This window comes from Sceloporus occidentalis, unplaced genomic scaffold (genome assembly GCF_023333645.1).
Source record: "Sceloporus occidentalis isolate IW3139 unplaced genomic scaffold, rSceOcc1.0.p SCAF_4, whole genome shotgun sequence".
In the NCBI taxonomy this organism is placed as follows: domain Eukaryota; kingdom Metazoa; phylum Chordata; class Lepidosauria; order Squamata; family Phrynosomatidae; genus Sceloporus; species Sceloporus occidentalis.
The window spans coordinates 192,485,682-192,512,017 of record NW_028316984.1 but is presented as its reverse complement, the minus strand read 5'-3'; the positions used below and the strand labels follow the sequence as shown (position 1 = coordinate 192,512,017).

Here is a 26,336-nt window from a genome sequence, read left to right as displayed (position 1 = left end):
CTTAAAGTGGCCCTATCATGGGGTTTTCTTAGCAAGATTTGTTCAGCCCAGTGGATTTACATGGCCAAGTGGGTTTACATGGCCAAACAGGAAATCACTCCAGTATCCAGAGTCATAGTCCAACACTCAAATCACTACACTATGCTGAGAAAATCTAATTTATTCTTACTATAGTCCTGTACATATTTACTTCAGTGTAAACAACTTTGTACTTCATGGAAGTTGTTTGGTGTGGAGGAGTCTACCTGTGTGATTGGTTGTCTTCATTAGACTAGTTTATCCTTCCCCAGCCTGGAGCCTTCCCAGGATGCTGGAATACAAGTTATGACCTTTACAACCACCATGGTTGTGTTGGCTGGGGATGATATGGGCTGTAATATGGCTCCTCTGGAGGGCCTCCAGCTGGACTAGCTGATCTTTAGGATCTTCCCAGTATCTGTATGATTCAATGCAGTTGGTATAACCCTGCTTTTCGAAGTGTATGTGTAGACTGTCAGACAAAGCCATTTTTATAATGTGTTAATACATGCATATGTATGTTTCTGAGGCAATTTATCCCCAAGCATCTCTCCTCTATTCCCTAATATGATGGTTGAATTTTCTGTCTTTTCAGAGTGGTCACCTCACTCTGCTTAGTAGTAACTGGCTGTAACTACTGTTAGTAATACATCTATCCCCCTCTGCTTCAGGACTGAGTTTATCTCCAGACTCACCATGTTGAAGCAACAATGGCAAAGTGTCATCCACATGGCTCAGAAGAGAAAGAGCGAAGTTGATAGCTTTGCAAAGCAGTGGCAGAAATTCACAACTTCATTGCAGGACCTCACAAAGTTTCTCAGAGATACCAGTGGCTTCATATCTGCCATGAAGAGCCAGGACAAGTACAGCTTGGACCAAGTCAGGAATCTGAGTCATGATGTCAAGGTTAGATCTTTCCTTACAATTAGTGAAATGAAGAGCATTATTGTGTTTTAAAATCTCAATAACAGGTGTCCAGAAAACTTAAAACGGACTCTAGCACGGACATCTGTGAAAAAACTATTTGGCCTTTGTAAAGTGACACGTCTCATAATTCAATCTCTAATATTTATTTATTTTCATTTATATTTTTTTAACATTTATGCTTATACAGTCATCCCTTGACATTCACAAGAGTTAGGGGCGGAGGACCCTCGTGAATGTGAAAAAATAGTGAATAACTTAGCCCCACCCAGACATGAATGATACAGAGTCCTCTCCCACCAAGAGCATCACCCATTAACTCTCTTCGCAACCTTGCCACATCTTGCCTACATTTCCGAACCCTTGCACTTTCAATCCAATGCTAACAGCCTGATCGGTGTGAAAGAACCACCTTTTCCTGAAAGAAGGTGATTCTTTCTTGCTGATCAGCCTGCTAGCTTTGGATTGAACATGGAAGGGTTTTGAAATGGGGGGATGCAAAGTCTGGCAAAGTGGGGAAGGTATGGGATTTCTTTTTCCTGGCTGAGAGGGATGGTTTGGAGGATGGGGTGAAGAGGTTGATCTTGATAAGCAACAGCTACTAATTTGCGAATAGTCAAAACTGCAAATCTGAAAGCTGCGAATGTCAAGGGATGACTGTATTCTTGTACAAATTCCAATGGTTGATTGATTCATTCAGATAAGATTAATACAAGTTATTTTTTTTTTTTTTTGCCTGTTTGGTGCTTTGCTTATTGAGCTGACAGCTGATGAATTACTGAAATATTGTTGTACAGAGCTGAAATTAATAAGTTTTTCTTAGTTCTTTTAATGGTTTGTTTGCTTTCTTCTGTGTTTTGTGAGAATAATTTTCTAGTGAAGAAACAGCATGAAAAAGCTAAGCCTTGTCCAATTTAAAATACTGAAAGCAACATGGGGAGGAATTTGAGACTATTTGGGGAAGAAAATTGAGCCTATCCCAACCCTATGTTTTTACATTGAATCTCCTTTCTCTAATGTTATACATGATTAGAGTAGGCATGCCTTTAAAAGCATGAGCCTGGTTCCAGTGGAAGCTTATACTCCCTTAGCTTGAGCCTCCCTTCTTTAGTACTGTGATGATAATAATTGATTACTGGGAGAAGTTAGAAGAACATAATACTGAACTATGGCTGCATCCACACTGCAGAAATATTCCATTCTGACACCGCTTTAACTGCCATGGCCCAGTGCTGTGGAATTCTAGAAACTCTAGTTTTGTGAGACATTCTGCCTTCTCTGTCAGAGAGCTCTGGTGCCACAACAAACTACAATTCCCAAAATTCCACAGCATTGAGCCATGGCAGCTAAACTGGTGTCAAACTTCATTACTTGTACACTGTGGTAGCGGGCTATTTTTTTATTACATGAGTGAACATGGGGAGCCTTGCACTAGTGTACAAGACTTGTTCTAGTACATCCACACACACACACCAACTTCTCTTTGCTAATTTGGTGCATTCCCAAGAAAACAGTGCCCACAACAAGTTGGTGTTGACCAAAGCAAGCCAGTTTTAGACCATGGTTTTTAAAGCTGGTTTGTTTGAATAAGTCATAGTTAAGAATAACTATAAGTGAGGGTTCAGGCGTAATGGTGATGTGTGGTTAACTTAACATAGGAGAAAATGTTTCCAGTCTCCTCCTTCTATCTACAACGCTAAACAAAAAAATAGTAATATGATTGAAAAAGCCTTTGTGGTATAGGGTCAGTAATGTTAAAATTAGACTAGAGAGACCTGGTTTCAGATCTTGGGTCTTCCATGAGGTGACTCTCCCCTCACCTTTCACTTTCAATCTAGTCTATCTAGAAGAGTTGTTGTGAGGAGAAAGTGAAGGGGGGATTATATAGGAATTGCCTTGAAATTCTTTGGGGAACTATGGGAATAACAAAGTAAATAAAATCCCGTCTAATATTTAGAATTTATTTTTCCAAATAGCTAGGAAGCTATTCATATGGGAATTTTTCAAAATATTGTTCTTTACACTCTAAAAATGTGCAGTCATTTTCTTTGTAGTTTCTTAAATATAGCTACATGTTGGATAATTCAGATTCAGGCATGTTTGTCTGGTTTCTTTTTAGAACAAGCAAATCCTTCTTCAGAGGTGGCAAACCAGGTACTCATTGACCTTGGACACTGGAAGAAAGTTGCTTGAGGCAGCTGCCCCTGAAGCAAAAGCAGCCATACAGCTTGAGATGAGCCGGTTGCAAGAGAACTGGGACAATACACAACTTCAAGTGGAGAAGATTACAAAGCAGCTTCACAACACTATAGAGGTATATTTTGCTTAACTCAGTTGTTTTTATTGAACCCGGTGAAATTTAGAAATACCATATTCTTATAATAGATATTCCAAGTCAACAGTGACACACAGCCAGCCTTACAATTAGGGTAGCCATAAATTTTGAAGTCCAGGAACTCACTAGCTAAACATACTCACATGAAAAAATGCAAGCAACTGTATTGATCCATGTCAACAAAACAGTTCTGGTAGGTTTCCTCTCCACTAGAAGAAGCTCTTTGTTAAAGCTAATGAGTTTTAAGGGAGTGTTCAAGAGCAAGCCACCACAAAATATAAAAAATACTGTAAATAAAATAACTTTGTATAACGAAAGAACACTCCATAACAATAAGTTGTTGCTAGCACACATTTCCCCCTCAGATACTGTGAAGACTTAGCTCAGAAGGAAGGAGGAAGAGGGTGGCCAAAGATGTCATTAACCCTACAAATGAAATAGTTCTGGCATTTTGACCTTGAGAGTTCTGGCTTCCTAAGACATTGCTTAAAAACTAGGGTGCTCTAAATTTAATCCTGTTTAGCATGAAAAACTATTCCCCAGAGGTGGCTGTGGCAAAAAAAGGAAAATGGCTAGGACTTGGACAAGATGGTCCTTCAGGTACCTTCCAGTTTTATGACCCTATGTACACATGAGCAGGAATGCTGGACCCAAAAGCCTTTGTTACGGGTGTCAGGGAGTATAATCTTTCCCTTCCTTTGGTCTGTTAATATGATGGGGATTCCTTGTAGCTTGTCTGCCTGCAGTCTCCTCTTGTGGCAAGTACTTTCACAAGAAGATGTTCCTGTCTGGTGCCTTGCAGTTACTAGTGAAAAATTGACCATGGTGGCTAAACCTCGGGAGTGAAGTGCTGAAACTCCAGAGTCACAGAATCATAGAGTTGGAAGAGACTAATAGTAATAATAATAATAATAATAATAATTTATTAAACAAGACACATAGAGGTTTAAACACCTCTAAATAAGGAGACTCCATCACTTTCCAAGGTAGCATATTCCACTGCGGAATAGCTCTTTCTGTCAGGGAGTTCTTCCTAATGTTTAGATGGAATCTCATCGCAGTGACATGAACAAGTGCACTAACTTAATGGAAAGTGGCTGAAACATGTAAAATTCTCAAGGCATTGTGCAGCTGAGAGCCAACATGGTGTAGTGGTTTGAGCACTGGACTATGATCTAGAGGATAGGGTTTGAATCCCCACTTGGCCATGGAAACCCTCTGGGTGGCCTTGAGAAAGTCAGACTTTCTCAACCTCAGAGACCCCCTCTGAACACATCTTGTCAAGAAAATCTCATGATATGGCTTAGAGTCACAGTAGGCTGGAAACAACTTGAAGGCACACAACAACAACAGCTGAACATCTGTAGTTGAGCAAGATGAGGTCCTCAGGCTAAAGGTAGCCCCCAACCTAATTTTAAAAATAATCTGCCTATTTCAGATTTCTGAAATATTTCTGAAATTCTGAAAGAAATATGCTCTGCATAGTTCAGATTTCTGACAATAACAATTTGCTTTTCCTCACTAGATAGCCCACTAGATGCGGAGGAACATAGAAAGAGTGGGGCTGGAGAGAGGGGGGATGGGTGGTTTAAACCACTCTGGCTTCAAACTGACATAAGGCTTAACAGAAGAAAGATTTCCCACTGTGGCTTTAGAAGGTGTGGATGTGGACCTCCAGAATTTGTGGGGCATTGGATAGCAGCAGGCTCCAAGCTCCAAAGGTTGCCCATCCCTCTACTAATACTTCTGAGGCAAGAGAGAGAATGGGTTTTCAGGGTCCTGCTACTTGGCCATTATTTTTGGATACACATTTGGAAGCATTTTAGAGAAAACCAGTATGAAAATCAGGATAGGGTGAAGATTATTGGGCTTACCACGAATCTTTGTGAAGGCCATTCACAAATCTTCACATGTAGAGATTCATATACAGAATACAGAAATAATGACTAATTTAAATAGAAATGTAATAATTTCACCATAGTGGAGAAAACCATGATCTTGGGGGCCTTCCTGTTGATTCTGCTGTTGAGATGCAGAATGGTAATGGACAACTACAGGATCCCTACTCCCTTTACTTTTGTTGTTCTTCTTGTGTATGTGCAAACCTTATGTGAACTGGACCAAGGCTGAGCAGGCCTCAAAAAAGAGGCCATTCTGTTATAAAGTAGGGCACATGGGCTTAAATCATGCACCTCTCCAGATGTTGGACTGCAACTCCCAACATTCCTCAACATTGACTGTTTGGTGTAGGCTGTTGGGAGTTGTAGTCCAGAAACAACTTCATGTTTCCCACTGCTAGTTCTGCCTAAACTAAATCCAACTGCTAATTCCAAGTAGAGTATAACAACAACAACAACAACAACATTTTATTTATTTTTCCCCGCCTCTCCCAGTTGGATCGAAGCGGGGTTACAGACTAAGTAAAATCACAGTATATGCACTAAAATTCTCTAAACGAATTACTAACATTAAAATATGCAGCATGTAATTAACAAATTAACAATTAACAATTAACTGTACAATCAGTAAATAAAACAGCATCTCATTCAAGGGGGTAAGTCAGTCGGAGTTTTATATCATGTCGAGATATGCTTGGCGAAAAAGCTCGGTTTTAACTACTTTCCTTAAAACCTCTAATGAGGTCACTGAGTGAATGTCCTCAGGAAGGCTGTTCTACAATCTCGGAGCCCTTATGGAAAAGGCTCTTTGCAAAGTGGAAACATATTTAGGATTCGTGGTTTCCAATAGGTTCTTGCCCGACGTTCTAAGAGTGCGGGGCGGATTATATAGGGAGAAGCGGTCCCGTAAGTAACTCGGACCCAAGCCATGTAGGGCTTTATAGGTAATAACCAACACCTTGTATTGTGCCCGGAAGCTGATAGGGAGCCAGTGAAGATCTTTTAATAAAGGTGTTATAGGGTCAAATCTAGAAGAACCAGTGACTAATCTGGCTGCCATATTTTCTACTAACTGAAGCTTCCGAACTTGGTACAAGGGCCCCAAGTAGAGCGCATTGCAGAAGTCTAGGTGAGAGGTTACCAGAGTATGTACCACTGTTTCAAGGTCCCTTCGGTCTAGATAGGGTCACAGTTGGTGTATCAACCGAAGTTGATAGCAAGCACTTCTGGCTGTCGCATCTACTTGAGATGTCAACTGCAGGGACGAGTCCAGAAGTACTCCTAGACTGCGAACTTCGTCCTTCAGGGGAAGTGTGACCCCATCAAGGATGGGTTGACAAATTTCTTTCCTTAGATCTTGGGGACCTATCACAAGTACTTGAGTTTTCTCTGGATTCAATCTGAGTTTGTTTTCCCTCATCCAGCCCATTACCAACTTCAAGCAGGCATTCAAAGGAGAGATACCTTCCTTAGACACTACATCAGTCGGAGACATACAGAACCATATTTGGGTGTCATCAGTGTACTGATAACACCTCGCCTTATATCTCTGAATGATCTCTCCCAGTGGTTTCATGTAAATGTTAAACAGCATGGGAGACAAAATAGCTCCTTGAGGGACACCAGATGTCAGTAGACCTGTTGAATCTACTACCAACTGGTAAATCAACACTTGTGTGAATCCCATGCATTCAGTTTGTGTACTTGGGACTAACAGTAGATTTGAGGCTATTGCCACCGTCGAGTTCAAGAAGATGTCTGGACTTAGGTAACACCAGCTTTGTCCAACCCTTTAAGCCACTAATGCTGTTAACGCCTTGAATCCCATTTTGGGAGAAAGACAGGATATAAATCCAATAAATAAAATTAATTGATTATATAATTAATAATTTTTCTCCTTTTTGAAATTACAGGCTTGGAAGAACTGTGAAAGGCAAGTGGAAGAGTTGAGCCATAATCTTCAAAAGCTCAAAACAAGAATAAAAGACCCTCTTCCAGTAGAGCATGATGACCTTCAGGCAACCAAGGAACAAATCAAGGTACTGAGATGCTGAATTCTCAGTAATAGCCTAGTTCAGCTTTTGAAAACTGATGGGTTACCCATTTTTCTCCGAGAAGATGAGATTTAAGACATTTCTGGGAAATGGAGACTTCATCTTCCCAGAAAATTAGTTCCTTTAATTTAAACAAAAACTTCTATGAGAAGTTTCCTTACCTAAATGGCTTTCTCATTAGAGAAACCCACGGATTTAGACAACCTGAATGGGCCACAATTTTTGATGTTCTAAAATATGGGTGGAAAATTTCAGAAGATCTGGTGGAGAAGGGAATTTTTTCTGTCCTGAGAATCTCCAGAGTTTCTTTAGCCAAAATTTCTAAAAGTAAAGAAATGAAGAAGAAAAGAAATCCGCTTCTGTTTTTGAAAAGCTTGTTCCTCGAATCTTCCAAGAGATGAAGTTCAGCCCTACATTTTTTGACAGAAAATGGGGAATCTGGCCATGTTAGAGAAAGCTGGAGTTGTAAAAAGAGCCTTGGGCCCACTTGTAACACCAAGGGCCCTGTTCTAATATATCATTCAAAGCAGACTTAACCAGGATTTAACTGTCTAATTAAAATAATAATTGTAAGCCGCTCTGAGAGCCTTTAGGGCTGAAGGGTATAAGTACTCTAATAATAAGGAGTACGGTTTATTGATTTGAGTGTTGGACAAGGGCTCTGGGAAATCAAGGTTCAAACCCTGTTCAACTTTGAAAACCTACTGGGTGACCTCTGGTTCTTTTCTCAATAAATCTTGCCAAGAAAATCCTAGCATAGGTTTGCCATAGGTCAGAGTAAATGTGAAGTTGCAGCAACAACAAGAAGATGCAGTGGTCCTGAAATTAAGACATTATGCAAAAATAATTCCTTAAAAAACTTTATCAACCAGATCGGCATACTTCACTCTTGTAGAATCTGTGTTGTGTGCATGTGCTCATGGGTGCACATGCATATATCCGCACACAGAGAGATTAACTCCAAGGTCCACTAACTAGAGTCAGGGGCAAAATACATACACTTAGAATTAAAGAATTGGGAATTGAGCTGAGTTCACAGTCCTTTCAGAAAGAAGAAAGCAAAGGTCTAGCTGATTACCCCATGTGTTCTACATTTCAGTAGCCTAATTTGGGTGATGGTTGGAATAATTTTCTTTAACAATTATTTATTATTATTAACCTTTATTTATAAAGCGCTGTAAATTTACACAGCGCTGTACATAAATTTTTTAGTCAGACGGTTCCCTGCCCTCAGGCTTACAATCTAAAAGACACGACACAAAAGGAGAAGGGAGTGGTGGTGGGGAATAGGATCAGGTCCAGCAGATCTTCTCCACCTCCGAGGCCTGGACCAAGGCAGATGGACTGGAGGAAGGGCTTGGCTTCTTGATGGATGGTTAGAAGGAGGCTTCCTGGGTCAGAGAGGGGCTCACCTCTGGGAATGCTTCTCTAAACAATATAGACTTTAATTCAGTTTTGAAACTGGGTAGAGAAGTGATGAGGTGTGCATGTGGGGGAAGAAGGTTCCAGGAGTAAGGGGCAGCAAGCGAGAAGGGATGAATTCGGGAGGGGCAGTGGTAGTCCTACACTGTGACAGGAGACCCTGACTACCAGAGCGGAGGGTGCGAGTAGGAATGTAAGGAGAAAGAAGATAACAACAGATAATTAAACAGAAATCTATCTTCTGTTAAACAATAGAGAATTTATAAGAATCAGTGTGCTGTAGTGGTTTGAGTATGGGAACCTGGCTCTGGAGACCATGGTTCAAATCCCTGCTTAGCCATGGAAACTCACTGGGTGACTTCAGCCAATTCACATCTTCTCAGCCTCAGAGAAGAACAAAGGCAAACCTCCTCTGTACAAATCTTGCTAAGAAAAGCCAGCGATAAGTTTGTCTTAAGGTGGCCATAAGTGAAGGTATACATTTTGCCTTAGACAATATGCTCCAAATCATCCTGAGATTGACTTTCTGCCCTGCTCTGTTGTAAACAGATATAATTCCTCATCTAAGCACCAAGCTCCTTAAAATGTCTGGCATCTGTGAGATCACAATTCCACCTTCTTTCTCTCTACAGTAGTTTTGTCAGCTCTTTTTTAAACTGTTCACGGTTTTGTTCTGATTTTTGTGTGTTTTGTTTTAAGTAAAGTAAAATACAAATGCCCTCCCCTTGGAGGCCTAACCAGCACCAAAACTCGCTTCATTTAGACACCAGGTAGGCTGTATTTCAGAGGAAGAAACTGGCAAATTCACTTCTGATTATTCCTTCCCTAAGAAAACCCTATGAAATTAATGTGGTTGCCATAAGTCAACAGACAACTTGAAGGCACATACACTTGTCTATTAAATAAAGACTTTGGGGCATAAATGTGTCACTGGAATATATTTATGCACATCATTTCAAATTGTGTCAATCTTCCTAACCTGTTTTTAACTTGCCCATTTGTACAATGTGTTTGTAGTCTATTTAAATTTTCTTGATTTAAATTGTTTTAATCTATTAGTATTAATTTTACCTATACACCACTCTGAGATCTCATAATATAGGGCAGGCTATAAATAGTTTAATTACAATGGGCCCTTTCCTTATGCAGGGATCCGTTCCAGACCACCACCACCCCGGATAAGGGAAAAAATGCATATGCTCAAGCTCCATTGAAAATAAGCCCCATTGGTTTCCCCGTGGCACAGGTTCAGCGTAAGCTGAAAGCTGATATGGCGCACCCGTGCATGGTGCGAGCACTCTATACTTAATTATTTGATTTTTGTTTAAATAAATAAAAATAAAACTTATTTTTATCCTGCTTTTCTGTGACAAGACAATCAAAGCAGCTCACAACACATTAAAATATCCACACTCACAACATTATGGCCCAAATTCCCCCCCTTAAAACAGGATTAAACATGTTACAATTAAAATATCTATTAAAAACACAATAAAAAAATAACGAGGACAGAGCGGTGGGCTAATACATGATGTGGGGGGCAGTCATTCTGTGGCTGGGTACTTTTATTCAGGAAAGGCCTGCCGGAAGAGATCCGTCTTGACAGCTTTTTTAAAGCTGTCTAAGCTGGCAATTTGACGGATCTCATCCGGCAGGCCGTTCCATAGTCTGGGAGCAATTGGGAGCCCTGGTAGCGTAGTGGTTAAATGCCTGTACTGCAGCCATTCACTCAAAACCACAAGGTTGCGAGTTCAAGACCAGCAAACGGGCCCAAGCTGGACTCAGGCTTGTATCCTTCCGAGGTCGCTAAAATGAGTAGCCAGACTGTTGGGGGCAAATTAGCTTACTTGCTAATTAGCTTACTTGCTGTTCACCGCTATGATCTTTGGAATAGCGGTATATAAATAAAACAAATTATTATTATTATTAATTGCAGAGAAGGCCCTCTGGGAGGTAGCAGTTAGTCTGGTTTTTAAAGGCTGCAATAGATTCCTCCCACAGGACCTGAGGGTGCAGGGCGGATTATATGGGAGCAGGCGATATCTCAAATATGTTGGACCCAAGCTATGTAGGGCTTTAAAGGTTATAACCAACATCTTGTACTGTGCCTGGAAACTAATAGGCAGCCAGTGAAGAGATTTTAGGACAGGTGTTATTCGGTCACTCCTAGTTTTTCCTGTGACCAGCTTTGCACTAATTGAAGTTTCCGGACTAGGCACAAGGGTAGCCCCATGTAGAGCGCATTACTGAAATCAAGTAGTGAAGTTACCAGTGAATGTACAACAGTTTCTAGGTCCTTTACTTCCAGAAAAGAGCGCAGCTGGTGTATCAGCCAGAGCTGATAACAGGCGCTCCTGATCGTCACATTGACTTGGTGCGTCATGTGAAGCGACGGATCTAGGATCACCCCCAGACTGCAAACACAGTCCTTTGTGGAGAGTGTGACCCCATCTAGGACTGGAGGTTGCAACCCTATACCTGGTTTGGGGGCTCCTACTGTAAGTACCTTCATTTTGTCTGGATTCAGCTTGAGTTTGTTTTTCCTCATCCAGCCCATTTCCACTTCAAGACACTGATTAAAGGGAGAAATGCCATCTGTAGTCATAGCTGCTGATCGGGACATGGAGAAATATATTTGGGTGTCATCAGCTTACTGATAACACCTTGCCCCATGTCTGCAAATGATTTCTCCCAGCGGCTTCATATAAATGTTGAATAGCATTGGGGACAGTATGGCACCTTTAGGGATGCCACATTAAAGCTCCGTTTTCGAGGATCGACTGTCCCAGAGCATCACCCTCTGGAATCTACCCAAGAGGAAGGACTGGAACCACTGGAGTGCAGTGCCACCGATTCCTAACTCTCCCAGGCATTCCAAGAGGATGTCATATTTTTTTAAGGAAAGCTGATGTCTGAACAAGCACTCAGTTCCCTACTACATACGTTAAGTCACACAAATTGCAAAAACAGAAGGGAGTTAGCCTCATACTGCAAGTGAAAAATCATGTCAGGGTCAGTATAATGGAGGGGGATGCTAAAAACAAAAATAGCAGTACTGAACCTTATGGGGGGGATTGAAAATGCACAATTGACATTTATTAGAGGACCAATCAGAATGCCACCAAATTTTCCAAATTTTCTCTTGCCATTTCAAAATCTGTTCACAAGCTTTTGGATGTTCAATGGGCCTGCGTCATAAGCGGCTTTTCAGCACTGGAAAAAGGGGAGGCACACCCCATAAAGGGTAATGGCGTATGCACCTATGGTGCGTGTGCGCCGCCACGCCATCACATGCATGAGCCCCATTCATTTAAATGGGGCTTGCGCATACACGGAATTTCCTTTATGCGGGGGGGGGGGGTCTGGAACAGATCCCCAACGTAAGGGAAGGACCTCCTCGCTTGGGGAGGTAAGTAAACAAGCATGGACTTGCATTTTTAAATTTAAATGAGCTCTTAGAAAGTCTCATAAATGAAATAAAACAACAAAGCCTTCTGGCCCTATGGAAGCTCTAAAATTTCTTGCAGCATCTTAATGAAAGATTTTATGCCATAGGTCTCTGAGAAACTCTTTCTGTAGCTAGAACTCAGAAAATATTACATTTCCTCCCCCTCCCCCCCCCCCCCAACTTGTTTTAAGTAGCAAGACATGGGACAGCTAGAAAAACAAAGGGATGGATTCTTGGGGCACCTTTTGTTTGTTTTTCCTCATCCAGCCCATTTCCGCTTCAAGACACTGATTGAAGGGAGAAATGCCATCTGTTGTCATAGCTGCTGATCGGGACATGGAGAAATATATTTGAGACTAACCAATTGATTTTAGTACATTGATGGAGTACAGCAACCCGGCATCAAATATATACACATAGCTATAGAGCTTGAAAATCTATGGAAGTGAGATGGTTTTTGCTGAACTAAGTCTGGATCCCAGCATAGATGCTGAACTGTCTTTCCTGCCCACTTGTGCATGCAAATTTTCCTCCTCCCCCCTCACGTTTCTCCTCTTCTTACAGGCCAATCATAGGATTAACCCAAAGATTTGAAGGGGGGAACCATGCATACACACACACACACACCTCCCAAGAACTTGCTCTGAAAGGACTGTTGTTTTCTATCCTCTTGGTGTGTTTCAATGCAGGACCTGGAGCAGTCCCTTGCCAACTGGAACCAAAAGGCAAAAGAACTTGGCACCAAGAAAGCGGATCTGGCTCGCTACCTCTTTGCGGAAGATGTGATGGTGCTGAAAGAGCAAGTCCAACATTTGCACAGACAGTGGGAAGAACTCTGTCTCAGAGTAAGTGGCTTACAGGGAGACGCACACTGGGTTTCATGAACAGACTTCAGTAGGGCAACAACAAAAGAGAAGGGGAAGGATACCTTTCAGATGCTTCAGCTTTGTAGAAAGAAGGCTCTTTGTAGACAAAGGCTTTGCTTTGTAGGGTCTAACCCACTGCTGTTTGCAACAGGGTTTTCTGGGTTGTTGTTTTACAGGCACCATGTGGAAACATAAGTTTCTTGTGGCCACCAAAAGTTTGGGAAAGAGCCCATCTACCTTTTGTTTTGTTATATTTCTTTTCTTTGTGTTTGCACAGAGTCCCCCAGAAGTTTAAAAAACTTTTAGCCAGCATATGTATAGGAGTGTGGCACAAGCAGGGTGAAACAGAAATAACAGAAGAAGTCCTGGAAGTCTTTGTTCACAGTTTAACTGTGAAAGCATGATGTTGAAAACAGCTTGGAATGGATAAGGAGTGGGAGGGCAAAATAGCAAGAGGGAGTTACTGGAGGCTCCCTGGTATTTTTGTCTCCTTGTTTCTCAGGTGGCAGACTCTCCCCCACCCCCCATTTCTAAAGGCAGCTTAAGCTTTTCAAATTTAATTGCACAAAAAGATTAGCCTGTGAATACACTCCAGGCGGAGGTCAGGAAAATGTCAGGAACAGTCACATTCTTTCCTCCATTCCTGTAAATGTTCTTTTGAAAGCATATGTATATCTTTTTGGCTGGGTGTCACATTTTGTAGGATGCTAAGGCTGCAGGCTTACACAACTGCCAGTGAACTGAAGTCATCATTGGAAGCTTCCAGCTGATTTGTAGCCAGAAACAGAATTTCTCACTGGTTTGTGGAATTTCCCCTTGAGGAAGGCCTGTCTGTGGCCAACAATAGCTGATATTTTTGAATTTTGAAATGAAATAGAAATCTTTGGAAGCAAGTCCTATTGTACATAGTAGGTCTTTTCTTCTGAGTAAACATGCATTGAGTTGCACTATATAGCAGTAGCCATGAACACGTTTAGCTGGGAGTAATTCCAACCAACTTCAGTGTGACTTACATCTGTGTAGAAATTCCTAGGTTTATGCTGCATGGGTTATATGCTCAAAATTGTGTATTTTTCTGACATTAAGACCATCCTAGCCTTTTATTTCTTGTTCAGGTGAGATATGGCCTAGTAGCAATTCTACTGACTTTCATGCTTATGTTGTAAATGCAAAGGAATGAATGTGTTCCTCAGTTGGGCTGGACTGCACCTCATCTTCAGCCAATCAGTCAGGGATCAGTCAGTTGTCTGGGATGATGAGAGCCATAGATCACCAGAACCGGAGGCAATATGCCTTTGTAGATCAGTTGCTTGAGGACCCATTGGAAATATGGTATGCATAGGTATGGTATGCAACTTAAGCCAGGATATATTCACACTACACAATCATGGCAATTTCATACCACTAGAACTGCCATGGCTTCATCATGTAGAATCCTGGGATCTATAGTTTGGTCATAATTATCTAGTGTGCTTTTCTAAACTAGACTGTTAGAGCTCTCTTAGATGATGATGATAATAATAATAATAGGATTTATTTATATGCCACCCAATCACTGAGAATCCGGGCGGCTTACAACAATAATTTAGATCGTTCTAAATACCTTACAACAGTGCAAATCCCAGGATGCCATAGGATGGAGGCATGGTAGTTACAGTAGTATCCAAAGTTCCATAATTGAGGTGTGTATATGTTGCAGCATAGAAAAAGACAATTACTTTCTCCTGTCCAGTTAAATAATCAATTTCCTGGCAAGAGTCAAGCATTTTCTGCTAGTCTCAGCTAAAGGCTTCTTTTGGAGATAGCAATTTAATATTAAAAAATCAAATTTTATATTCTTATTTTTAATCAGTGCACCATCAGATACAATCCTAGATAGGCCTTTGATCTGATCCAACAGGGCTATTCTTACATTTTTGCCTGAATGCGGAAAGTTGGCCAAAATTACAGTGGTCGCCCATATCAGCTAGCCTTTCATGGATGGGAGCATCAGCAGATGACCACACCCCATTATTGTCAATGGCAGCGCATACACGTAGCTGCGCCGACAAAGCCATACCTCAGCGTCCATTTATGGTAATGGGACAAGGTCCCTTGTTTTTTGGGGGAGGTGGCATCTGGAATGAAACTCTTACTGATACATGTAACATGAAGGTGAAGCAGTGAAAAGATTTTCACTAGATGCCTTTCTGTAGGAAGTTACTTGCTCGGGACATATAATTGTGGTGGACCAAATTGGTGTAGGTGATGGATGATGATGATGATGATGTTTTAGTATTTTTATATTGTTTTCATGTGCTCAGGCTACAATACATTGTAGGTATCATATTGCCCTGTAAAGTAGGTCCACATTATTATCCCCATATGACAGATCACAATCTGAGCGAGAGGAGAAACTTAAGCAGAAAAGGATGCCTTACCTATAGCCACCTAATGAGTTTGTGGCAGAAACAAGACTCAAACAGGGACGTTCCTAATTTGTGGTTCCTCCACCACAGCACTGCAGAAGATTATCAAATGACTGGGATGGCAAGAAAGAAATCCTTTGACCCTGATCCTTTAGAGTCCAATTACCAATTTTCATAATTGGACAACCCCACCCCTTTTGCTGTATAATTTCTAATCCAGTCTTGCACAGAAATGCCTCATAATGGTCTGACCTAAATCTATGTGTAGTGCAAATCACTTTTTTCATTGTGTGTGTGTGTGTGTGTGTGTGTGTGTGTGTGTGTGATCTTGAGTTAAGTCCATTCACTCAGGCTTTTGCTTTAAATACAATTTTCCTTATCCAGAAAGGGAGCAGATGTCCATTGGAATGTACATCTCCATATTCATTGGGAAGGCAAACATCTCCATATGCATCACAACACTCCTCCAGCTGGGTGCCTTTTTCAGTATAGATAGAGTTATCTCCACTTGGGACTACCATTTGTTACATGTAGCCACTAAAACAGGATTAACAGTTGGTATTGTTTTTATTGTGCTTGAGACAACAAAGGAGTAAAAGGTTCCTTTGGGAAAAAATAACAGGAATGCTACTCAAGTGTATTTGTTACCTGTATTTCTTGCTCTGCTATAACAGTTGCTTGGTTGCCAACAATGTCTCAATTATGAAAAGAAAATAGTATTTTAGCATACAAGAATATGGTTACCCTATCCCTTATTGTAAGGGATGGCCCCTATTTAATGGTTGGAAAGATTTCCCATTTATATAGACTGAATGACATACCAACATTTCCTGCATTTTGGGATGTGGGCCTTTCATAAAGACAGAAATGGGTGCATCATTTCTTTTATGGATGTGGACAATATGTTAATTTTGCAGAGAAATGCATGGCTAGGTTAACTAAAAATTTTCTTTGATACCTAGATAGAACACAAATTTGTTAACTGCTAGTTCCTGATTTGTCAACCCTTTGTGTCATGAATTTCAATTATCCCTTTTTACTATTTGGAAAACCTAGTGACACTAAGCTGCAGAGTAGAAATGGCTCATAATCTTAACATTTGTGTAGGTTGGAGGCTAGTGTGGGTGATGGCTCTCAGTGCATCTCATTTTGCTACATTTTCTATCAGAGAAACTGAGCCATTATTAATTGACCTCAGCTTGATTACTGCAATTTATCACGCATAATGATACTTTATCGCTTTGCAATTTTAAAATTATTTTTGTCTCTTCACAACAATTTTTTCTCTCACTCTAAATCAGAATCCCCTAGTCATCATGGGGTCCTGTGTGTTATAGTCCTGAAATGTAACTTTTCTATGCTCTTGGGTTTTCCAAAGGCTAGATGACCAGCCTGAGGCAGAGATTGGAACCCAAGTCTTCATCTCAGATCTGAAATCTAAATTTCGATTTGTGATAATAAAACCCAAAATATCTTTAAGCAATTGCCTTATCAATAAAAAGTCTTAAAGTGAGTTGGCAACTGAGCTTGAAAATATTTAGCAGTGAAATGTTTGAATGCCTCAGTTAGTTTTCTCAAACATAAGCCTAAGCTGGAGAGTCCAACAGAAACATATTGTTTGGAAACAATTGATGAAATAGTCGCAGCCACTGTAAGCATTTAAAAGCCTGGCAGTGCAGCTGTCACTGAGTACACAGAAATAACCAGCCAGATGCTCCCTATAGAAGAGGTAAGAAAACGGAGCATACACTTCCAAGGGGGAGATACAAAGGTCAGGGACTGAGCACAGGCGAAGCTAAAGTTGGAAGAACATATAGGAGTCTGTAAACCACAGCAGGTGCAGAAGGGTGGCAATTTATATTCATTATCAACAATAACAAGAGGAAGAAAAAAATTCATCACACACACAAAAACAAAACAAATGAGTGACAGGTTTTATGCCTCAGTATCTGCAACAACAAGGAAGAAGAGCATGACCACCAAAATAGGCTGTGTAAAGGTATGGGTTTGCATGGAATATGTATATGTTGGTTTTTATGTATAGATGCAAATTTAATCCAAGTGTAGCAAGAAAAATTGTTACTAGCATCCAAAACATACTGCAGAAATAATTCAGTTTGAGGCCACTTTAACTGCCGTAGCTCAGTGCTAGGGAATCCTGGGAATTTTAGTTTATTGTGGCACCAGAGCTCTCTGAGAGAGAAGGCTAAATGTCTCACAAAACAACATTTCCCAGAATTCCCTAGCATTGAGCCAGGGAAGTTAAAGTGGTCTCCAAATGGATTATTTCTGCAATGTGTTTTGGACCTAAGTGACTAGTGTGCCTGCTCTGTCAGAGGTCCTGGTGTTAAATGTTGATGGGCATTGTCACCCAACACTCCATCCTTGTGTGTGTATAATATGTTCAAGTTGCCAGTCAAATTATAGTGACCCCATAGGATTTTCATAGGATTTTCTTAGTGAACATATAAATATATACTTGGCTGATCCAAACATCATGCAAAAACCACAATTAATAAAGGCTAACTGGTTTGGCATGATATCCACATTGACAAACCATGCTTTGCAATCTGCCATCAAGCTAAAGTCTAACTCTAAACCCACAATTTGAAGTGTGTTTGTAAACCATGGTTTTGGCTAATAATAGGCTAAATCTAATTGTTATTCTCAACTGAAGTAGACTCATTGACGCAGTGAAAATTATAGAGGTGTTGACTTACCATGTTCCAACTGATTCACTGAGTTTAATCTAATTGGATTTAGCCCACTGGTTTTTGATAAAAGACTGAATCAACAAGCTGCTGTTTGCCTTCACTTTAAAGGCTGCTGCTATTGTAGAGACAAGAAGTAAACCTCGAAAGCTGAAGGGTTAGAAGCCAAAAATAAAACCAGAAAAGTATCTTTTTAAACATAGCTTGCTTGTTGTCTGTTTGAAAAATTGCAACCATGGTTTGGGCTCTAAGATGTGCTTGGGACAATCCATGGTTTGCCATTAGGTTCATGGGTTCCCTTCTCTTCCTCCACTATAGACTAATAATAATAATAATAATAATAATAATAATAATAATAGGTTTTATTTATATACCGCCCAATCACTGGGAATCCGAGCGGTTTACAATAGAGGGGATAACAGACAGTTCCCTGCCCACAGGCTTACAATCTAAAAGACACGACACAAAAGGAGAAGGGAATGGTGAGGGAGGGAGGGGATCAGGTCCAGCATTCTTCTCTCCCTCTGAGGCCTGGACCAAGGCAGATGGACCGGAGGGAGGGCTCTGCTTCTTCAGGCTAGCCCCTGGTGGAACTGGGCCAGCCTACTCTCTCCCTCAGAGGCCGAAAGATGACAGTTAGGGAGGGAGGAGCCTCTTTCTTCAGGCTAGCCCCTGATGGAACTGGGCCAGTCTTCTCTCTCCCTCAGAGGCCGAAAGATGACAGTTAGGGAGGGAGGAGCCTCTTTCTTCAGGCTAGCCCCTGATGGTACTGGGCCAGCCTTCTCTCTTAGAAATAAATAGAGGAAATAAGCTTTCATTTCTACTTTCAACTCACTTGAGGGTTTTTCCTCTTTGTTTTTTGTTAAACCCAAGGCTGTTTACTCTGGTTTATTGAAACAGAGGGGCCATTCAGACTACCTTTTACCCCGGTTCAGAAACCGGATTAAAAGCAGGAAGTTCATACTGGCCCCAATTTTTTTACACTCGAATTTGAGGCTTGCACACCCATTCAGGGGCAAATCCCCCTTGGCGCGGGTCTTTTGAAAGCAGAGTTTTTCCTGTATCATTTGAGAAAAACCGGGTCCTGGCAAATGTGAACTTGGCCCCGGTCATGTTCGGGTCAATTTCAGGTGAGCAATTAGGTCAGAGGGAGGGCAGAGTGCAGAACATGCCTCCCCTTCATTGGAGTGGTGGAGGAGGAGGAGGAAGGAGCAGGACGAAGGGTGCCATGGAGGGCAGGATCAGAGTAGAGGAGGAGGAGGAGGAGGAGGAGGAAGGAACAGGACGAAAGGTCCCATGGAGGGCAGGATTGGGGTGAAGGAGGAGGAGGAAGGAGCAGGACGAAGGGTGCCATGGAGGGCAGGATCAGAGTAGAGGAGGAGGAGGAGGAGGAGGAGGAGGAGGAGGAGCAGGAGGAGGAGGAGGAAGGAACAGGACGAAAGGTCCCATGGAGGGCAGGATTGGGGTGAAGGAGGAGGAGGAAGGAGCAGGACGAAGGGTGCCATGGAGGGCAGGATCGGAGTAGAGGAGGAGGAGGGAGCAGGATGAAGGGTCCCATGGAGGGCAGGATTGGGGTGAAGGAGGAAGGAGCAGGACGAAGGGTGCCATGGAGGGGAGGCACAGATTATGTGAATGCTTTTTCTGCAGGTTGATACATATTGATAGAATGTGTCTGATTGTGCTACATTTCCCTTTCTGCTTGCTGCCGGCACGGCACCTCACTTTGCAAGTGGCTTTTTAAAAATTATTTGTGTGTGTGTGTGTGACAATATGCGAATGCTACAATGCGAATGTTACAAATGTTTCCTTTTCAATTTGGCAAATTGATACAATGTATGAATGCTTTTGCTACATATGTGTATCCAATGGCATGGGGTGACAATTGGAGGGAAAGCAAAGGATGCAGAGATGGCATTCTGAGGTGAGGTATTATTATTATTACTATTATTATTATTATTATTATTATTATTATTATTATTGTGACGGGAAAAGGATGACATGGGGGGGAGGGAAGGGCTTCAGAGGTGGCATTGGGCTTGAAGCGAAGGGAAGGGAAGAGGTTCCAAAGAGGAGGAAATGCTGGGCTGGAAGCGAAGGGGTTGCTAGAGGTTGGCATGTGGAAACCCATGAGGTGACTTTGGGGGAGTCACACTCTCTCAGCCTCAGGGTAAAGTCAATGGCAAATCTCCTCGGAACCAATCTTGCCAAGAAAACCCCAGGATGGGGTCGTTTTAGGGTTGCCATAATCTGTAATGACCTAAATACACACAACACACACACACACACTTGGAGGCTTTTAAATTTGACAGGTTGACAGCAAATGTGCACACTGCCGCCAGGTTTTTTTTTAAAAAAGGAGGGGGGGAAGCACCCATTCCATTGGCGAATGGCTGTAGGATATGTCACCTTTGACAAAAGCAGACGTGAATTTGATTGACAACAAAGAAGGCTCCATTTTAAACCGGTACTGCAAATGTGAACTTCAGAGGGCCAAATTGCCCCAATCAAGGTAAAGGATAGTGGGCACTTCTTTCCGAGCGGATTCGATATGGGGGCAACCGCATCTGCCCAGTTCTATCCAGGGCAAATGAGCGAGTGGGAATGGGGCCAGAGTAGGATTATTAACCATAGTTTGGAGTTGACTTGTTTTCATAAACTAATAAATTCTACCCCCAGTTTGTCCGAGTTCATACATAAGAAGAAGCTGTTTTTAATTGAAACTGGAATGGAAAAGGGGTTGCCTGAATCTACTTAAGCATGTAACATTGAACCGTGGTTTAACATTACATTTGTAAATACAACTCTTGTGTGTCATCAGCATTTGCTTCAATAGTCAGATTTATTGTGACTCTTACTGCACAATTATAGTGTACATTATTTTGGCAATTAAAGTGACTGACAGTTAAACAGGGTAATATGTTGTTTTATAGTGCATCTCTACAGTAAAACCAAATGGGAGGATATTCTGGTTGCCTCTCTTTTTAAACAAAGAAAAGGTTTCATTTTCTTACAAATCAGAGGGAATAATTGCTTAGGAATGCTCCCTTTTGTTGTGAAGCATATTAACACTATCAGTTGTTGCAAAAACACATGCATATCTTTAGTTATGTCTGTGCCTGAAAATATATCGGCAAGCTTTGGCTGCTTCCTCAAATGCAACAGACAGCTATCATATATATCACCTTTTGTAGGTTTCTCTGCGCAAACAAGAGATAGAGGAGCGACTCAACGCCTGGATTGTGTTCAATGAAAAGAATAAAGAGCTCTGTGCCTGGTTGGTGCAGATGGAAAGTAGAGTGCTCCAGTCAGCTGACATCAGTATTGAAGACATGATAGACAAGTTGGAGAAGGTGAGCTGATTCTTGCAGACTGATTTTCTTGTCCCTAGCATCATGATCAAGCACACACTTTGCTGCACAGAAAGCCTTGTGAATGTGTAACTCACCTTGTGACAATGAAGCTTCAGCAGCATGATCCATGTAGGGCTTAAAACATGTTGATTTGGGTCCCCTGCTTTTCTTTAAATAGGTGTGTAAATGCCAAGGACCCTAGGTTTTTGTGGGATGAAAGAATTTTTCCCAAGTGACCAGTAGGGAAGCTCTGTCTGTCTGTCTGTCTGTCTGTCTGTCTGTCTATCTATCTATCTATCTATCTATCTATCTATCTATCATCTATTCCACTTGTGAAGGGAAGGCATATTTATGAAATGGATGGGAGGAGAAAGATGGGTTAAGTGTAATCCATGTTCCTTGGCTAATGTTTAGGGGTGACACTATAGGAACCTGGTTTGTTCTCATTTAATGAACTATAGTTCTGTTTGTTTCACTTTCACATAGATAGGCAAAAATCAATCACTCATTGTATAGAAGCCTGTTTTATTGTCCTGTTGAATCCCAGCATTTACTAAATATCCAATATTCCATCCCATGCAGAATTATTTTTTCCATATCACTTGGGAATAACATTTCCAATCAATTTTTTTTTAAGGATTGCATGGAAGAAATCAACATGTTCAGTGAAAACAAACTAATTCATCTCAAGCAAATGGGTGACCAACTGATCAAGGACAGCAACAAGAGCAGAGTGGCTGAAATTGATGAGAAACTCAATAAAATTAATGACCGGTGGCAACATCTCTTTGACGTCATTGGAGGACGGTAAGAAAAGAAACGGCTGAGCTTCACTAATTAGTATAGAACTGAAAGTGATGGTACACATTGATGAGCTTCAGATTAGATTCACAGAGAAAAAGAAACTTATAAAACTCTCAGAAATGCTTCCCCTCTGTGTTTCTTAAAGTATATGTCTAATATGTAAATATATGAATTCGCCAGAAGTGCAGTTTGCAAACATATAGGTGACCTTACTAGGGTTCTGTGATTGGCTGCTTAACTGAAACTTGCTGTTAAGCATATACTCAGAGAGAAGGAAACTGTCCTATGCAGACTTTTCAAAAACATAGCTGTCAGGCACTGCATAAAAAGGGAAAGAGGCATAGGGAGAAGGAATATTTTAAGATAAATTGATTTATTTCAGCATGAGCTTTCCTGGATATGACAATCTTTTCAGATGCATCTCCCAATAGTGCATCTGAACAAGTAGACTGATATCCATAAAAACATATGCTGAAATAAATTAGTCTGAAAGGTGCTACTAGATTCCTTCCCTCTCCTCCTCCTCCTACCCCCTTTCCTTTTTGTTTGTAATGAGTGAGTCCGGTCGAGATTGTTCATTAATGTCTCCACCGGAGGTAGGAATCATTAATCCTTCCAAAGGTTGTAGAACTACAAATTCCAGCAGCCCTAACAATCATGGCCACCAATAGTACCAGATCCCATATGATCTTGGAAGCTAAGCAGGGTTTGCCCTGGTTAGTACTTAGATGAGAAGCCACAGATGAATACCAGGTGATATAGACTATGGGGCTCGACAGACTGCCCCTTTTCACGCTGGATTGAGGCCATGGTAATGTAATAGCAATAGCAAATACATTTCTATACCGCTTATCAGTGTACTTAAGCACTCCCTAAACAGTTTTACAATGTATAAGCTAATTGCCCTAACAAGCTGGGTACTCATTTTAGTGACCTATGGAAGGCTGCAAGGCCGAATCAACCCTAGAGTCCTGCAGGATCGAAAACACAAGCTTGTGCCTGTGAGAAGCATTTAATCAACTGCACCACCAGGGCCCCTGAGGTCCTCTCCCATGATTCTGTGATCAACTTCTGGCAGAAGCTGACCATAGAGTTGTATTGGAGGACCTGGAGATTTCTAGAGAGGTGCTCTCTTAGACAGAATAAATAGTGTCTTTTTATTTGTGATTTTTCCACATTCACAGGGGTCCTTCGCCCCTAACCCCAGCGAATGTGGAGGGACCACGGTGCACTGAAAATCATTCTCACCTACAACTCTTATATTTGCTGTGTTCATATTCCTTTTATACCTTTGCTTGCCCCTTTTCTTTGGATGCATATAGCTTTGTTTCTAAACTCTCAAATGAAGTTTAAAGTTACTGCTAGGTTAGAATTTTTTGGAACTGAAGGAAAATACCATGGGTCTATGTTGAATCCCGGGGAGAATTAATCCTTAGTTGCTGTGGCAGGACTAAGATGTTTATACTGGGATGTACATTCTAACATTGTAGGTGTAAGCTTGTATGTTATATATTTCAAAGTGAATGGAGAAAGACGAACCATGCTCTGCTTGGAGCTGCTGCTGTAAACAGAGCCCCTGTGTTGATATCTCATTCCTCTCCCCGTAATGTTTAGATAGCTTTACCTTTGTCTTCACACTATCCCATCATGCATTTGTCTGCCTCCTATGTATACATAATTAGCTAGCAAAGGCAAAGAAACACAGTGCCACTTGATTCATTGTTGTGGGAAGATGAGGAAGACTTGAATATGAGATAATTATGCTTTAACTTTTATATCTTGTGGATTTTAACACTTTTTTTTAAATTGCTGTAAACCACTTTGAGTCCCAATCTGGAAATAAGACAGGAATAATAATAATAATAATAATAATAATAATAATAATTGTTGTATTTAGCAGATAAATAGATAAGAAAGAAAAATGTTATTGGTCAAGAGAATAATAACATATACCTTAATTCATGCCTGGCATTGCAAACATTTCTTTTAAAAGGAAAAAAATCATGGGGAAATGTATATACCTCTGCAGTCAGTACATGCAGAGAAATTCTTCCACTAGCACAAAACATTATACACATCTCCCCCCCCCCCCCAACTTTTAAAATAGTTCCTTGAGAGCCAGAGTGGTGTAGTGATTTGAGTTTTGGACTAGGACTCTGGGAGACCAGAGTTCAAATTACTGCTCAGCCACAGAAATCTACTGGATGACCTTAGGCAAGTCACACTGTCTCAGGCTAAGGAAAAGGCAATGACAAGCCTCCTCTGAACAATCTTACTAAGAAAATAGGTTCACTTTATGGCTGCCATAAGTAAAAAACATCTTGAAGATATGCAGCAAGCTGTCTTGGGCTCCCACTCAGGGAGAAAAGCAGTATACAAATGAAATAAAGTAAAATATTTTTAAAAGTTTACTTGCCGCAGTAGGAGTAGGCAATGCAGCTCTTATCTTAAGTTTTGTGTCTATTCAGTTCAGATTTCTGGCAAGAAAGATCTGCCAATTTCCCAGCAGCCCACTAGACAAGGAAGAGGAAACAGGGGAAACGTTAACAGAAAGAGAGATAATGAGATGGCCACCACTTTGGTGTCACATCCTGTCAGGCTGCAGCTCCTGAAAGATTAACCTCTGCGACCTCCCACCTGGAATTCAACTCATGATAGAGGAAAAGGTCCCATCCTCGTACTACTGCCTATATCTTCACGATTCACCATTTTCTCAAAATTTGAGAATACATCCATCCCCAGTATATTATGGCACCAGAGCTTGGAAAAGTAGTCAATGATGTACTTCCAGGGCTGGGAAGTCAATATGCCAAATCTTTGACTCCTCGATTTTCTACTGTCCAACTCTGATTCCTTCATAAATGGCAAATGTATATTAATTAGACATAAATTTTTACTGTAGTAAAATGATAGCACAAGGCATTTTATCACCACTAAATGAATCATCAGGCTACTTAGATTGATAGAATATATTTATTTATCATATATATATTTATCAAATATATTTACTCAATTAAAATTCCTGAACAAGAAAACTTTCCTGAGTTCTTACGAAAGTAACTATACAACAATCTAGGCATTCAATATTATTAGTTGTTATTTTGAAGCCGGAGTCAGAGTCAGTAAATAACTGTTTCTACTCCATCTACTCCATCCAGAATTGCTTCCACCTTGTTAATCATGTTAACAATTACAGACAATATAATATTGTAAAACCTTCTCACTGCCACAACCCCAAACATGGCATTTAAAGCATTAATTTGGAAAAGCCTGTTGGAATGCTTGCCAATTTTTCAAAGCCTGTTTTCTCCTGCCAGTGGAAGAATAGCAAAGAGTGAGCCAATCTGACCTTCTACAAAAAAGCATCCTAGAGTCAAGGGGCATTAACGGAGAAGCCCCTTGGTTACTTTTATGGACTGCAACTTTCAAAAGCCAGCTTTGGTTTGTTGTTGTTGCTATTGCTTTGTAATCCAAAAGATAACTTCTCCAAGCTGTGTTTAGGATCCAGGTCAGAAGAATACAATTATAAAACATATGCAACCATATTTAAATGTCCATACCAACAGAGTCCCAATGCAGAGAGACAGACACTGCCATAATAGTAGATTGAGAACCACTAAGTGCTAAGTACAAATACTAAGTGCCGTATATACTCGACTGTAAATCAACCTCATGTATAAGTCGAGGGCAAGTTTGGGGACCAAAATTATAGATGTTGATATCATCCTTGGATAAGTCGAGGGTAAAACTTAGGGGCATGTAGGAAAGGATCTAAAGAATGAAGCAAAGGAAAACAATGCCAAAGAACTTACAAAATTTCATCAGACATAACTGTGCTCACATTAAAGGTTGGAGGGATGAGAGGGTAGATGGGGGTCAGTGCTTCCAGAACAGATTATTCTCTTGCCTTTTACTAGGGGATGTTTCCTTTTTGTAGTAAGAGTTAAACTACAGATCTTACATTGACCTGTGGATAAATCGACTCAGATGTTTTGGGTCAATTTTTTGACTAAAATTTCTAGATTTATACATGAGTATATACAATAAATCTTAGAAGCACTTCAGTGACACCCAAACGGAAAGCCCCTGGTTAAATCT

At 40.9% G+C, this 26,336-nt stretch overlaps 1 protein-coding gene across 8 annotated transcripts in view; it reads left to right on the top strand.

Annotated features, from left to right (window-relative positions):
• Positions 1-26,336, top strand: part of SYNE2 (spectrin repeat containing nuclear envelope protein 2) — a 348,063-nt gene that overhangs the window by 281,570 nt on the left and 40,157 nt on the right. For all 8 annotated transcript variants that reach the window (XM_089522735.1, XM_089522729.1, XM_089522733.1 and 5 more), the window contains 6 exons: positions 690-924; positions 3,062-3,256; positions 7,089-7,214; positions 12,789-12,944; positions 21,276-21,434; positions 22,072-22,241. In XM_089522735.1, the coding sequence (XP_089378861.1) occupies positions 690-924; positions 3,062-3,256; positions 7,089-7,214; positions 12,789-12,944; positions 21,276-21,434; positions 22,072-22,241 (1,041 nt within the window). The remainder of the gene's footprint in view (positions 1-689; positions 925-3,061; positions 3,257-7,088; positions 7,215-12,788; positions 12,945-21,275; positions 21,435-22,071; positions 22,242-26,336) is intronic.